Source organism: Rhineura floridana, chromosome 6 (assembly GCF_030035675.1).
Source record: "Rhineura floridana isolate rRhiFlo1 chromosome 6, rRhiFlo1.hap2, whole genome shotgun sequence".
Taxonomy (NCBI): domain Eukaryota; kingdom Metazoa; phylum Chordata; class Lepidosauria; order Squamata; family Rhineuridae; genus Rhineura; species Rhineura floridana.
This window is the reverse complement of record NC_084485.1, coordinates 40,337,841-40,351,840: the sequence shown is the minus strand read 5'-3', so window position 1 is coordinate 40,351,840 and position 14,000 is coordinate 40,337,841. Positions and strand designations below refer to the sequence as shown.

Sequence of the window (14,000 nt, the reverse complement as noted above, 5' to 3'; positions counted from 1 at the left end):
ACAGGGCATTAAGTCTTTGGTGGTTAAGTGTAATCTTAAAAATTAAAGAGGCAACACTTCCCATAACCTCATTTATGGAAGTGGCTCACCAAGCCGAGTTTATTTCTATAAATAAGGTGCTTTTATCTTTTTCAGCAGAGAGGCAAGCACTGAAGGAGGGGGTGAAAGGTGCCATTCACAATCACACAGAGCAAACACAGGCTTTCTTTCTTAACAAACAGTGATAATGGAAGCTTCTGACCCATTCGCTAATCCTTGTGGCCCAATTCACTTTTAAGTTTGATAATTGCATTTGTTCACTATCTTCCATGTCTAGCTCCCTCTCCCCCTCCTCCGTGTAAAGTCTGGACATTTGTTTTGAAACTCAAATTAAAGAACCATGGTACCATTGTTTGATATTGAACTCTCAATCTGCCCTTTTACCCCCATCTTCAAGATTTTTCCCCTTTTTCCCTCTGCTGCTGCCCCTCCAGGTAGAGGGGGATCTATCACTAGCATGTTGTGTTGGGAGCACCTAGAATCACAATACACAAATGCTACACAAGTCCTGTTGATTCAAGTGGAACTTAATGCAGAGCAAGTGTCCATGTGACCATTGCCATCTGTAATCCTATGCAAACATTTCAACGGTGAAGCAAGCTCTACAGACTCCAAACAAGGTCAAGATTCAGGCACAAGTTTAGGATATATGTTAACAAGCCTAACACACACTTAAGAGGAAACAAGTCCCTTGAAAATCAGTGGGAATTACTTCAAGTTGATAGGTTTACAAACAGGATGTTAGTCTGAATTAAACTTGCCTTGAAATGTATGCATCTATTCAACAGTCAGACAGTGGAAAGGATGTTTTAGCGAACTCCCTTGTCATGGGAGGAGTTTCACAATTGTTACTTTTTCAGTTTTTAAGAATTAACTCTGAGGACATATTCCATCCCCTGCAGTTATAGTAGGGATATATCAGCCTTCCCAATCTGATGCACTTTTGGACTCCAACTCCCATCAGCCCCAGCCAGCATGGCCAATGGGCAGGGATTATGGGAGTTGTAGTCCGAAAATCTGGCAAACACCAGGTTGGAAAAGGCTGGAACAAAGTAACCCAATTGCTTTAAATTACACATTATGCAAATCATTCTGTGCTTTACAGAGCTTAATAGGGTCACTTCCATGCTCATTGCTTCCTTCTTTTCTTTAAAACAAATTTTTAAGTTAAACTTTGCAAGAAGCTTCCAAGAAGAGCTTTGTTTCAAGCTTCTGAACAGTGATATCTCTGTTAATGTGTTCTGCCAGTAAGGGGTATATTTCACAGAGCTGCCAAGAGTTGTTTGATCTTTCTGCATCCTTTATAACAAAATAAATAATTTGACTGAATTGTGGTCAAGCTAGGAAGGTTCTAGGAGCCAATCCTGAAGTTGAGTAATACCCAAATAGCCATCCTTTAAACATACTGTCTCCATAAGTGGAATGCAGCCATGTAGGTACTTTAAATAATAATCTTCAATATATAGGGAAGTGAGATGGTAATTTTCTTAAATCCAGATAAATATAAAGGTTTTATTTTCAATAATTTTTCTTTCTTTTAAAAAAAATCCATAGTAAGATAAAGAAAGCATGTGAAGAATCCCCTATTTCTGATCTAGAGGAAAGAAGGGGGAGTTACAATAAAGGAGAGAAAAATCCATCCCAAGATAAAGAAAGCATAGGAGGAAGCATCTCTCAGAAGGAAATTCCAATGGAAGAACGAAGGGAATGGGATTCCAGAGGGTTTATAGTTTTGGCTTTAACCTCCCTCAAGCTTAAAGTGATAGCTTCTGACAGGTGTCAAGGAACAAGCCCATGTTGTCTGCCATCCAAAAAAAGTTCTTCCATCTCCTCAGATCCCAAAAGGCTAGCGGGAAAAGGGGGGAGGAGTTCCCCAATTAACTTTGAAATATGTTCCCCAAGTTTTGGTTTAAAGGTACAGTGAGGCTATTCAACCTGATGTGGCACATTTCTGGAATACTTGGCACTCCTCTTCTTTTGATGGGAGACCAACTGTTTACTATAAAAAGGACTGGAGTGTCTTCCCCTCCTTTTTGGAGCCATACAAGGCACAACTTTTAAAGTGACAGGCTTCCTAAAATAGAAAGACCTACCTATAATGTTCCCCCGCACACATGCACGCACACAAACAAACCACCACCACCAATGAAGCCGCGCAGAACACTGAGTTTATTTGGAAGTTCCATTTCTGATGCTGAACACAAACCTTATTATAATCCGATTCCTTATGTTCAGTTGCGTTTTGAAACAACAACATTCCTTAGGCATCTTCCTTATTGCAGTTGAAGGAAGTGCAATCCTGTGCACTTCTACTCGGAAGTAAACCCCGTTGAGTTCAATGGGACTTACTCCCAGGTAAATCAGTACAAGATTGCATCCTAATTGGCATTTTTAGTTGTGCACATGTGTTAAGATAGGCAAAGAAAACGCAACAAGAAAAAAGTGTGTTTCCTGTATCGAGGCTCTACCTCTAGCTGTCAGCATATACCCACCATACAAATTAGAGTTTCCTGCAAGTCAAGACGCTACAGCCAGTCAACACAATGCCGGTCAGTTAAACAAAAAACTATACAAGTCTGCTCAGAAGCAAGTCCCATTAAGTTCAATGGGGCTTACTTCCAAGTGAGTGAGTACAGGATTCCAGCTTCAGCCGCGCAAGGGGCGGCCATCCGATCCAGCCTTTACTCTCGCAGCCCCGCACCACCGTCCTCTCACAAACCCTACGCGAGTTCAAAGCCCCGATCTCCGAAGGCTCCACCGTGGCGCGCTGCGAGAGCCGACGCCACTTACCTGCAAAGACCTGACCTCCGGTTTTTGGCAACAGCTGCAAAAGAATGGCAAACGTAGCAATCCTCGTCATTCTTTCCAGGAGTTCACATCCCCTGCCCACGGCGACAGCAGCAGCAATAGCAGAGCCGGTTCTCTGCGCGCCTTGCAAACATCCCTTGCATCGGGCAGATCGAGGAGCGAAGCGAGCGGCTCTCTCGCGCACACGGCTGAAGCCTCGGCTATCCCTGATCTGATGAGTAGCAGTAGCTGATTGAAGAAGCGAAAGGAGGAGAGGAGGGGGAGGAGGAGGAAAAAGAGAGATTTCCCCCGAGTCCTAACGCTTGCCTTTTCTCGCTCTTCGCTGATACCCGGGAAGAGACGCCACGCACTCGCGACCGTCACTTGTATTGACCTCGGCCAGTGAAAAGCCCCAATTCTGCGTTCCTTGTTGTTTTGACACAAAGCAATCCGGGGAAGCGGTAAGACGGCGCGGGGGGGCGTTGGAGATCAGTGTAATTTACAAGATTTTCCTGCCCAGGAACTCGACGCTACAGAAACGACTCCGGCGAGAGGGCGGCAGCCCCCTTACAAAACCGAAAGCAGGCTGCAGAAATCGACGGCAGCGTGTTGCCTTACCTCGGCTTGTTCCCTTGGGCGTCTGTGAGCGCGCTTCATCGGCGCGAGCCTCTCGGAGCTGCTTCTGCGGGGCACACGGGATCAGCCCCCAAAATTGCAAAGCAAGCTAGGTGGGTTCCCTTCGACGAACCGCCTGGTGAGTCTCGTCGCGACGGAGAGAAGGAGCGTCAAGTAAAGGGAAAGGGGGGGGAAGCAAACAACCTGCACACCGGGGCGCGCGCCCGGGCGCGCACCCCCCCTTTCCTCCTCAATCGGAGAATAATAAGGATTGCGGTTACGCTGAGCCAGGGAGAGAAAAGAGAAGATGAGCCCCCCTGCTAGGAGCATGAAAGTCACAAAAATGCAAGGTTTGCAGGGGGGCCATTATTAGATCAAATCTTCTAAAGCGCTTACAGACGTTTCCAGCTGAAAATAGTAATTTTCGTCATTATTCACTTAACTTCGGATAGAGTTGGTTGCTAAATACCTACGCTCAGCATGCGCACTCGGGGATCCAGGCACAACATACTCCCGAGGTTTGAAACACAACCCGCGCGCTTGAAAAGGGGCCGTGCGGAGGCGACGCTGTCAGTTCCCTGCTTCGCTGTATTAAAAGCGAACGGGGAGCGCTGTACGGTCATTGCGGACGCACTTTCCTTCACCCACCCACCGCGCCTCGGTATCTGCCGCGCCATCTCGGGTTTACAAAGCACAAGGAACGCGAAGGCCACCAGTCCTCCCTTTCTCTCTCTCTCTCTGTTTTATCGCCGACGCGGCGGGAGATCCGTTTCTGAAAGCATCTCTTAACTTTCAACGGATGTTTTCCTGCGCCCCTCTGTGAGGGTCTCTGCGTGTGTTTCAGTAAAAGCGCTTCTATTTCCACGAGCGCAGCTTCCTCGGCTATTTTAATGTCGCTGTTAATTATCCTGCCTCATACCGCCACCCTACAGTGTCCCCCCCCCCATTTCTCCCCTTCCTACTGAACAACCAGAGTCTTCACCGACAATACTATTTCACATAACTCTTTCATTACTGGAACAGTAGAGCCAGTAGGGGGTACTGTTGCATTAAGAGTAACTCATTTCCATATTAACCCCCCCCGTCCATTGTAACGCAAGACTTTTCGGGGTTTAGTCTTTGGCAAACCGTGGGGTAGGGAGGAGAGTGCAAGGGAGGAGGAAGATGAAGAAACGGAAGGCTGAAGAATGTGAGAGTAGATGTGCAATATTAGAAGACGGACAGACAACATTAGCCATGTGAAATTGTAAGAGAGCTGGCTACACCCAGTTGATCATTGCCCTCTGCAGGTAAATACCATTTTATCAGGAGGTCTGTTCTATATGCCACAGGAAACGGACCTTTCGCGTTGTGGCACATACCCTTTTGAATTCACCCCCTTTAAATATTAGACAGGCACCATTGCTGCTATGTTTTTGGCTCCTACTGAAGACCTTCCTCTTTCAACAAGCCTTTTAAGTAGAGACCTTATCCCAGACTGTGTCTTTGCTGGAATGGCTCTGTAAGATGTTTTAAAGATTTTTTAAAAGGAAAGATGTTTTTAAGATTTTTAAAAAAATGTTTTTAGCATCTTGTGCTTTGTTTGCTGCCCTGGGCTCCTTCTGGAAGGAAGGGTGTGATAGAAATTTAATAATTAATAATAATAATAACAATGCCACTGCATCCCAATCCTTGACTGCAAAACTGTCAGAGCAGAAATACTGCACCAAAGGGCAGCTCACCATATTTATGACACCAAATTGGAAGGAATGCCATCCACTCAGGAGAATAGGATGATAATTCAAAATGATTTCAACAAACTGGCAAACGGCAACAACAGCAAGTAAGGCTGCAATCCAACACATAAGCTGCAATAAGCACCATTGAGTTCAATGGGATTTACTCCCAGATAAGTGTGTAGTGGATTGCAGCCTAAAAGAGTGAATCTAAAGTGTTATTTTTTACTTATTTATTTAACAAAATTTATAAATTGCTTGATTGTAAAAAAAACCTCTAAGCAGTTTAGAAAAAAACATTTAAAATATAAATAAAATAATTTTTCAAATGTAATTAAAACATTTTTAAAACAACTAAAGTAGTAACATACTAAAAAGATTAAACACATCGCTATCTGTGTGTCTGGATAGGCTTGCCTTAAGAAAAACGTTTTTAGCAGGCACCAAAAGGAATACAGTGAAGGTGCCTGCCTGATGTCAATAGGCAGGGAGTTCCAAAGAATAAGTGCTGAAAGAATTATGTCTTCTGCAAGTGCTGAATTAGTATTATGTGGCACTTCTGCAGACTGAAGTGCTTGAATGAGCACATATGGGTTAAGGGGGTTCAGCAAATAAACTGGTCCCAAGCTGTTAAGGGCTTTAAATACCAGTAGTAACATCTTGAATTTGCTCCGGTAACTAATTGGCAACTGGTACACAACTCTGGAAATGGGGGTGCCACAGCATCTGATTGTTCTGATGTGCAACCTATACTCTGGACAAGAGGCTACTGTAAGGACAGAATATGGAAAAACCAATTGGTTCCCAGTAGGAAAGGGTGTGAGACAGGGGTGTATTTTATCACCCTACTTGTTTAATCTATACACAGAACATATCATACGTAAAGCGGGATTGGACTAAGATGAAGGAGGTGTGAAAATTGGAGGGAGGAATGTCAATAATTTAAGATATGCAGATGGTACCATACTCTTAGCAGAAACCAGTAATGATTTGAAATGAATGCTAATAAAAGTTAAAGAGAAAAGCACAAAAGGAGGACTACAGCTGAACATCAAGAAGACTAAAATAATGACAACAGAAGTTTTATGTAACTTTAAAGTTGGTAACGTGGACATTGAACTAAAATTAACCAAAATGGAGACAATAGTCAAGAAATCAGAAGAAGGCTAGGACTGGGGAGGGCACCTATGAGAGAACTAGAGAAGGTCCTCAAATGCAGAGATGTATCACTGAACACTAAAGTCAGGATCATTCTGACCATGGTATTTCCGATCTCTATGAATGGATGTGAAAGTTGGACAGTGAAAAAAGTGGATAAGAGAAAAATCAACTCATTCGAAATGTGGTGTTGGAGGAGAGCTTTGCGCATACCTTGGACTGCGAAAAAGACAAATAATTGGGTGTTAGAACAAATTAAACCAGAACTGTCACTAGAAGCTAAAATGATGAAACTGAGGTTATCATACTTTGGACACATCATGAGAAGACATGATTCACTAGAAAAGACAATAATGCTGGGAAAAACAGAAGGGATTAGAAAAAGAGGAAGGCCAAACAAGAGATGGATTGATTCCATAAAGGAAGCCACAGACCTGAACTTAAAAGATCTGAACAGGGTGGTTCATGACAGATGCTATTGGAGGTTGCTGATTCATAGGGTCGCCATAAATTGTAATTGACTTGAAGGCATATAACAACAACTACAAAGCTGACTGGTCAAGTGACTCTCAACTATCCAGACATGTAGAAGTTACATATTTTTAATCTGTTTTTAGGTTATTGTTAATCTTAATTAGTTTTTGAAGGTTTTTAAATACCTGTATTTAACTATCACTAGAAGCTAAAATGATGAAACTGGTGTTATCATACTTTGGCCACATAATGAGAAGACATGATTCACTAGAAAAGACATTAATGCTGGGGAAAACAGAAGGGAGTAGAAAAAGAGGAAGGCCAAACAAGAGATGGATTGATTCCATAAAGGAAGCCATAGACCTGAACTTACAAGATCTGAACAGGGTGGTTAACGACAGATGCTGTTGGAGATGGCTGATTCATAGTGTCGCCATAAGTCGTAATTGACTTGAAGGCACATAACAACAACAACAACAGATCTCTGAACAGAGGTGTTATATGCTGACAGGGTCTCACTGCCGCCAGCAGTCTGGCTGCAGCATTCTGCACTAATTGTTTCTTGGTCAAGTGCAAGGGAAGCCCTCTACAGAATGCATTGTGGTAATCCAGTCTTGAGTAAGTTATCAGTGCCTGAACTACTGTGGCCAAGGTCTCCTGGGCTAGGAATGGCTGTAGCTGTCTAAGTGCACCTGATAAAAAGCACTTCTACCTGGGCCTCCAGTGACAGAGCTGGATCCAGAAGCACCCGCAGACTGTGTACCTGTTCCTTCAGGGGAAGAGCAAACCCCATCGAGGGCAGGCAAGTGACCAATTTCTCAGTCACGAGAATGCCTCATCTGCAAGGCCTCCATCTTGCCAGGGGGCAAAAAAAAATTGTCCAGTGCTACTCTGGACTCGGTCCTTTAAGTAGGACTGGAACCACCATATCACAGTGCCTCCCTCCCATTCCATGGAACTGGTCTAGGGCTCCTTTCAGATATGGGGCTTACTGCATTAGTTTAACAGATTGAAATGGTAGCACTTGTCCAATTTCTGAAATACCTTTCACACTGCAGTGCCTGTGGCGTTAAGGAACTGTGGCTTTTTCAGCTGATATATCGGCATTTTGTGCAACTATCTTTCACACGCTGCAATGAACAGTGCCTTGTTTTCGTTCCTCATATGTACAATGTAGTTCCCCTTTGTGTAGGAGGTCTAAGACCCCATGCAACCCCGCTCCTTTTTTTTTTAGTTGTATAGACATGGTGTGTGTGTGTGTGGGGAGGAAATGCTGCTGCTACCCGCACCTACTCTGGAATACCAGTACAATTTTCATCACGGAAAAAAACCCAATTTGCACCTAAAAGGCAGGAATGTCACATGAGCAGCTGCAGCTAACAAAAAACTCTCATGATTTTCCAGGTTCCCAAGCTTGCAAACAGATTATTTCTGGTATTGTTTAAAATGAAAATTAGCACTAAACTTGCACCATATTCCACTAGAATTGCTGAACTAACTTGTATGTCATGTAAAAGATCAAATATAATGTGCAAATTACCAGGTAAGAAATCATCAGAATAGCAGAATAAAGTGCAGGGCGAAAGCAGCCTAAAAGGAAAGTGTTGTCACGACATATAAGTAAAAACCACAAACTGCACAGATGTAATGGGGGGGGGGGATGCAACTATAACAACTAGTTAATTGAATGCCAGTCAACAATGGGATGCTGATGTGACAACAAAGACCACTGTTATTTTAGGGTATATATACACTAACCTGGAGTAATTTCCATTGAATTCAGTAAGAATTAATGCATACATAGGATCAGGCAGTGGGTGTAAGGCAGAGTTTTATCATGATTACACTGGAGTTTATAACCAGAAGCGTAGTGGCAAATTCAGAAGTGCAGTGTCTCTTCATGAGAGTCACATCCATGACCCCTTCTAAAATTAAGGAATAATCTGACCAGGCTTGAATACTGCTTTCTGCTTCTCTATCACTGTCACCATTTGACTATACTTTCTCACTGTCAGAGATGTTGCTTGAATTGCTCAATTCAGTATCTACCCATTTATTATGCAGCCACAAGCGTGGCTGTATTCTATAGCCAGCATGGATTTTTCACATTCCACCATGTTAAATTGAAAACACCCCCATGCCATTCTGCTGTTTCCCATATGCTCATTTCAAAACGAAATCTTGCAAAACTTATAGTCTTGAAGTCAGAAACACTTGCTTAACAACCCTGTACGTTTTCATGGCAATACACAAAACACTCAGAGAGAATCTAGAGTTCAAAGTGTAACACAAGAGAAAAAAAATCCAAACCACTGCTGGACTTTTTTCTGTCAGTGGTCTCACAATTTGTTAAAATTAATTAAAAATCAGCTGTGTTCAAAGAGTACCTGTAATCTTATTACTGGCCTCACCCCATACTGGGCTCCTACTGGGAGGAAGGGCAGGATATAAATAAAATAATAAATAAATACTCGGACTATCTTATGCTGTTTAAGTTTTTTAAAGGCATGGCTGATTTTTAACTAATTTAAGAAATTTAACATTGGAGTCTATGATAGTGTAGGCATGCTCAGCAAAAACCACCTGTCAGTGTTCTAAAAGCCAGACTAACCGCTGTTTGGCTTGGCTAATTAGGTGGCTACATTCACACCAGACATTTATTTCGCTTGAAACAGTCATGGCTTCCCCCAAAGAATCCTGGGAAGTGTAGTTTGTGGAAGGTGCTGAGAGGTGTTAGGAGACTCCTATTCCCCTGACAGAGCTCCAGATGCCGGATAGGTTTAACAGTCAGCCCTTGTTCTATTGATTGTAGCTTTGTGAGGGTAACGGTGTCTCCTAACAACTTTCAGCAATCTTCACAAACTATACTTCTCACAATTCTTTGGGGAAGCCATGACTGTTTAACGTGGAATAAATGTCTGGTGTATGTGGACATGGACAGCTTTGGTTTAAATTTGGGTGGGAGGCTACATGTGTCTGCTGTAGAATAAAAAGGTGGGGGAAACTCCAAAAAATAATGATACTGTTGTCCTTTTGGAAAGGAAAGGGGCTTTCCCTCTGCCCAGTACCCAACCACCCAATTTCCTCCCCTGCCCTCTCCTCCCATCTGGTCCCGTCCCTCCCACAAGACAGTTTCACCTATTCTAAGCACGATTGCACAGGAGTAAATCCCACTGAACTCAATAAGCATGCAAATAATCAAGCCTACACCCCTCCCCATTATCATATTTATTTATTTATTACATTTATACTCTGCCTTTCTTTTCATGATACAAACCCCAGGCAACTTACATATGGTTCCCAGGGGGTCTCCCATCTAGGCACTCACCAGACCTGACCCTGCTGGCCTCATGTGCCTTCAGACCATAGCCTGGGACTCCAGTGTTACCTTTTAACATTGTTAAGCAAGAGTTTCTGAGTTCAGAAACTTTTGGAAAGCTTTTGGAAAGCAGCAGAATGGCATGTATTTTCAATTTAACATGGCAGCATGTGAAAAATCCATGCTGGCTATAGTATAAAGCCACTCTTGTAGCTGTAAGATAAAGTGTACCATTGCAAACATTTCCAAATCAACATTTGCTGTGGCATAGTACAGCGAGGTGTATTGCTTCCAAGTTGGAAAGTAGAACAGACCCTTCAGCATGCATGCATACATTCTAATTTAAGAGAAGCTTCTGTTTAAAAACATCCAGCATGATTTGAAATAGACTCCAGATTTGGTTGTGTGAATTGGCTGTGGAAAGCAAGAGTGTAAAAAGGAGATGGTGATTTAAAAAATGAAACAAAAAAAAATATTTACAGAGCCCTAGTGATGGCCAAAAAAGAGTGCAGGCTGGGGAGATGGAGAAAACAGGCTGTAGGCATAAAATCAGGTACTAACGTAGTAGAAGATATCAGCACAATGACTGTCCTGCACACTGAATTCTCTTGCCACAGGGCTAGAGCAGAACACTAGAGTGTGGGTATTGCCAGGAACTGAGCAAGAATTCCCTGGAAATTCCATGAGGTTTTACAGTATCATGTTGAGCCTTCTAATCAGTTTATGCTGCAAAACTAGACAACACGGATGGGGAATATGTAGGTCTCCAGAAGTTGGATTCCAACTCCCATCAGCTGCAGCCAGCATGGCCAATGGTTCTGGAGGACTCTCATCCCTGGTACACCCACTTACCTGGGGATCCTTCTGTGGGCCATAGCTCAGCTGCAGAGCATCTGCTTTGCTGGCAGAGGGTCCCAGGTTTGATCTCTGGCATCACCAGGTTTAGCTAGGAGATAACCTTTTTTGAAATCCAGTACCAGATAGCATAGACAGTACTGAGCTAGATGGACCAATGTTATCACTTTGTATACTTCTTACATTCCTTCCTAAGGTCCACTAGAAACAATGGAATTTACTTCTAACATGTATAGGAATGTGTTAATCCAGTGATGCAACACATAAATAGGTTGGCCAGATGCAAAAGAGGACAGGACTCTTACACCGAACTTAAATAGTTGTATATTTGTATAGTTGCTTTATTTCAGAGAAGCAGAATCTGTGGCTCTGGGCACACTAGTTGCTTCAAAAGTAGCAAGAATGGTTTTTCTGGCTGTGTTTTGAAGTGACTCTGCCTTCAGTTGGACACCCCTTCCCCACTGCTGGCTTCAAATCTTCAGGACCACCCATAGCAAAGTGTTGGGCCAATCAATCACTGTCTCTGCCCGAGTCTACAGCAAAAGCTTTTCCATTGGCTACAGCTGGAGGGGCAATGGGTTGATCTACCAATTAGTGTGAAATATGTCTTAATGTGGGGTTTTTTAAAAAAAAATGCATTCGAGCTGATCTGACCAGGTTTTAGAAGAAAAGGGGTGGCGTTTGACTAGCATCGTGTGCCTCTGTTTTTAGAAAACAGAGGTGGAAACTCACTGGAACCAGGACAATAGTAAGTGTGTCTCTACCCTGTGTCTCTCCAGATGTTGCTGGACTACAATTCCCATAATCCCTGGCCACTGGCCCTGCTGGCTAGGGCTGATGGGAATTGTAGTTGAACAAGCTCTGGGGGAACACCAGGTTCTCCACCCTTGCCTTAGTTCAAAACCAGAAATACAGGAAGCAACATCTGAACAAACAATGGTCAATGTGCCCTGTTGGTATGCATGTTTCCATCATGTATTCTCTTTGCGGGGCTACTGTACTTCTTGTGCATAGTCCATAGATCCCAGCATGTAGCATTTGCTGTACTGTGGGGAATTAGCACAAGCTGGGATTGGAAGCCCAGCACCTTGTTAGCACTGGCTGATGTCTTTAATGAATATAATCAGAAAGATTTCCTCGTTTTCCATTGCAATGTTGCACTACCAACTCATTTTGTTTATACATTTATTTTTAAATGTAAAGCTATTGCTAAAAATTCCATGTAGCACAATCCTGTGCATGCAAGTTGCACTGTGTCTAATAGGGGCTTACTCCCAGGTATGTATGCATCACTTTTGAGCCTCAAACAAATAGCACTTATGTGCTATATCCAGCTAAGGAATTGGGAGATGTTTTCTTCATATAGTGGAATGTTTGTATTAATCCATGCACACACAGGGAGGCATTTGACATGCTTTAGTAATGGATGAAATTCCATGCACTAGCACAAGACATCTAATTTTAAAAATTGCAGGAAGAAGAAAAAGAGTTCTTGTCCCATACCCTTGTTCTTATGACACTGGGCTGCAGCTGCTGTTGTCTGCAACTGGACTAATTTTGTTTGTACCCATATCTTGCAAACGCTCAGTGGTCTTTTATAGTTAGTTAGCATATTTTTGCCAAAGAGATCTTCAGTAAAAACAAAGATTCTCTCTCTTTTTTAAGCCAGTGGAAGAGGGCTTCCTGATGCACTGTGGCGAAATAATAATTACTTTTAATATGCATAAAGATTAAGGGGTAGAGTGGATCACTTAGCAACAGGCAATCTTCTCTGTCTGAAATGGGGGAAGGGCCGTAGTTCAGGGGTAGAGCATCTGCTTTGCATGCAGAAGGTCCTGGCATTTAAGGTCTCGGCATCTCTAGGAAGGGCTGGGAGAGAACCCTGCCTAAAATTCCAGACAGCTGCTGCCAGTCAGTGTAGACAATATTGAACTGAGCTAGATGAACCAGCAGTCTGACTCAGTATAAGGCAATTGTCTGTGTTTCTTTGTCTTTGGTCTAGGCAAGTGAGTGTGCTCTTCTTCTACTGGAACTGTTTGTGCTTGCACTAAAGGTTCCTAATTTGGTTGGAGATACATTTTTCCTTGCAGCTTCCCGTTACCCCTTCAGAGCCCTCTTTCCAACTTCCCCCACATAATGTTTATTATTTATTTACTTATTATTTGATTTATATCCCACCCTTCTTCCCAGTAGGAGCTCAGGACAGCAAATATGAGAGAGTTGCCTAGTACATCTGTCTTAAATTCTTCAGTAGCTCAGCAATGAATATGCTGAATGAAGATTTGGTTCTGTGGCTGCTCAAGATAGTAAAAGAAGACCTTATGCCCTACCTAATTTTAGAGGAATGTTGGCTTCCCTGGCCTTCACCCTCTGAAATACCAGAAAATGTAAATGCTTCGCTAGATTTCACAGAGAAGTCTCTCCTTAAGAAACATCTAGCCAAGCAACTGTCTACAAAAATGTGGCATTCTCAATTGCTGCCAGAAAACAAACAGAAATCCAGCAGAAATGAACATCTGACCACCTGCTTCATTCACAACCCTTTGAAGTAACTGCTTTTTCTGCCCTCAGCTTCTCTTCCCAGAGTTGTCAGCACATTTGTAGCTAAGTATGAGCACACAGATAGCAGCTGTCTTTTTTTTTAAATCTGGCTGCAATATGAAATTGCTAATAGATATCTGACACATTGACACTGATCTCCTACATACCATTCTCCTTAATATACTCCTACTTGCCTAGGGAGAAATTAAGCAACCACACATCAGTAAGCCAAGAATATCAACTTCACCTTTGCATCAAGATTTATATATATATATATTTTTTAAATCTCTTTAGAGAGAAGGCTGAATGTTTCAAATTTAGGAGACAATTTTGGGCTACAATGGGTCAAGACAAATGCTAGATTGAAATAATATAGAATGGGAGGTAATTAAAAGATATGGTTTGATGATAAACTCTGAGCTATATCTAACAAAGTCATTGTGTGAGCAGATTCCCCCAAACCTCCTGAGCAGATTTGGAGGCATGCAGTGGGACGA

At 42.7% G+C, this 14,000-nt stretch overlaps 1 protein-coding gene across 1 annotated transcript in view; it reads right to left on the bottom strand.

The window, feature by feature from the left end:
- Window positions 1-3,676, bottom strand: part of PTPRT (protein tyrosine phosphatase receptor type T) — a 977,341-nt gene extending 973,665 nt beyond the window's left edge. Inside the window, exon 1 of the mRNA XM_061631522.1 lies at window positions 2,830-3,676. Within this exon, the coding sequence (XP_061487506.1) occupies window positions 2,830-2,899 (70 nt within the window). The 5' untranslated portion in view covers window positions 2,900-3,676. The remainder of the gene's footprint in view (window positions 1-2,829) is intronic.
- Between the last annotated feature and the right edge of the window lie 10,324 nt (window positions 3,677-14,000).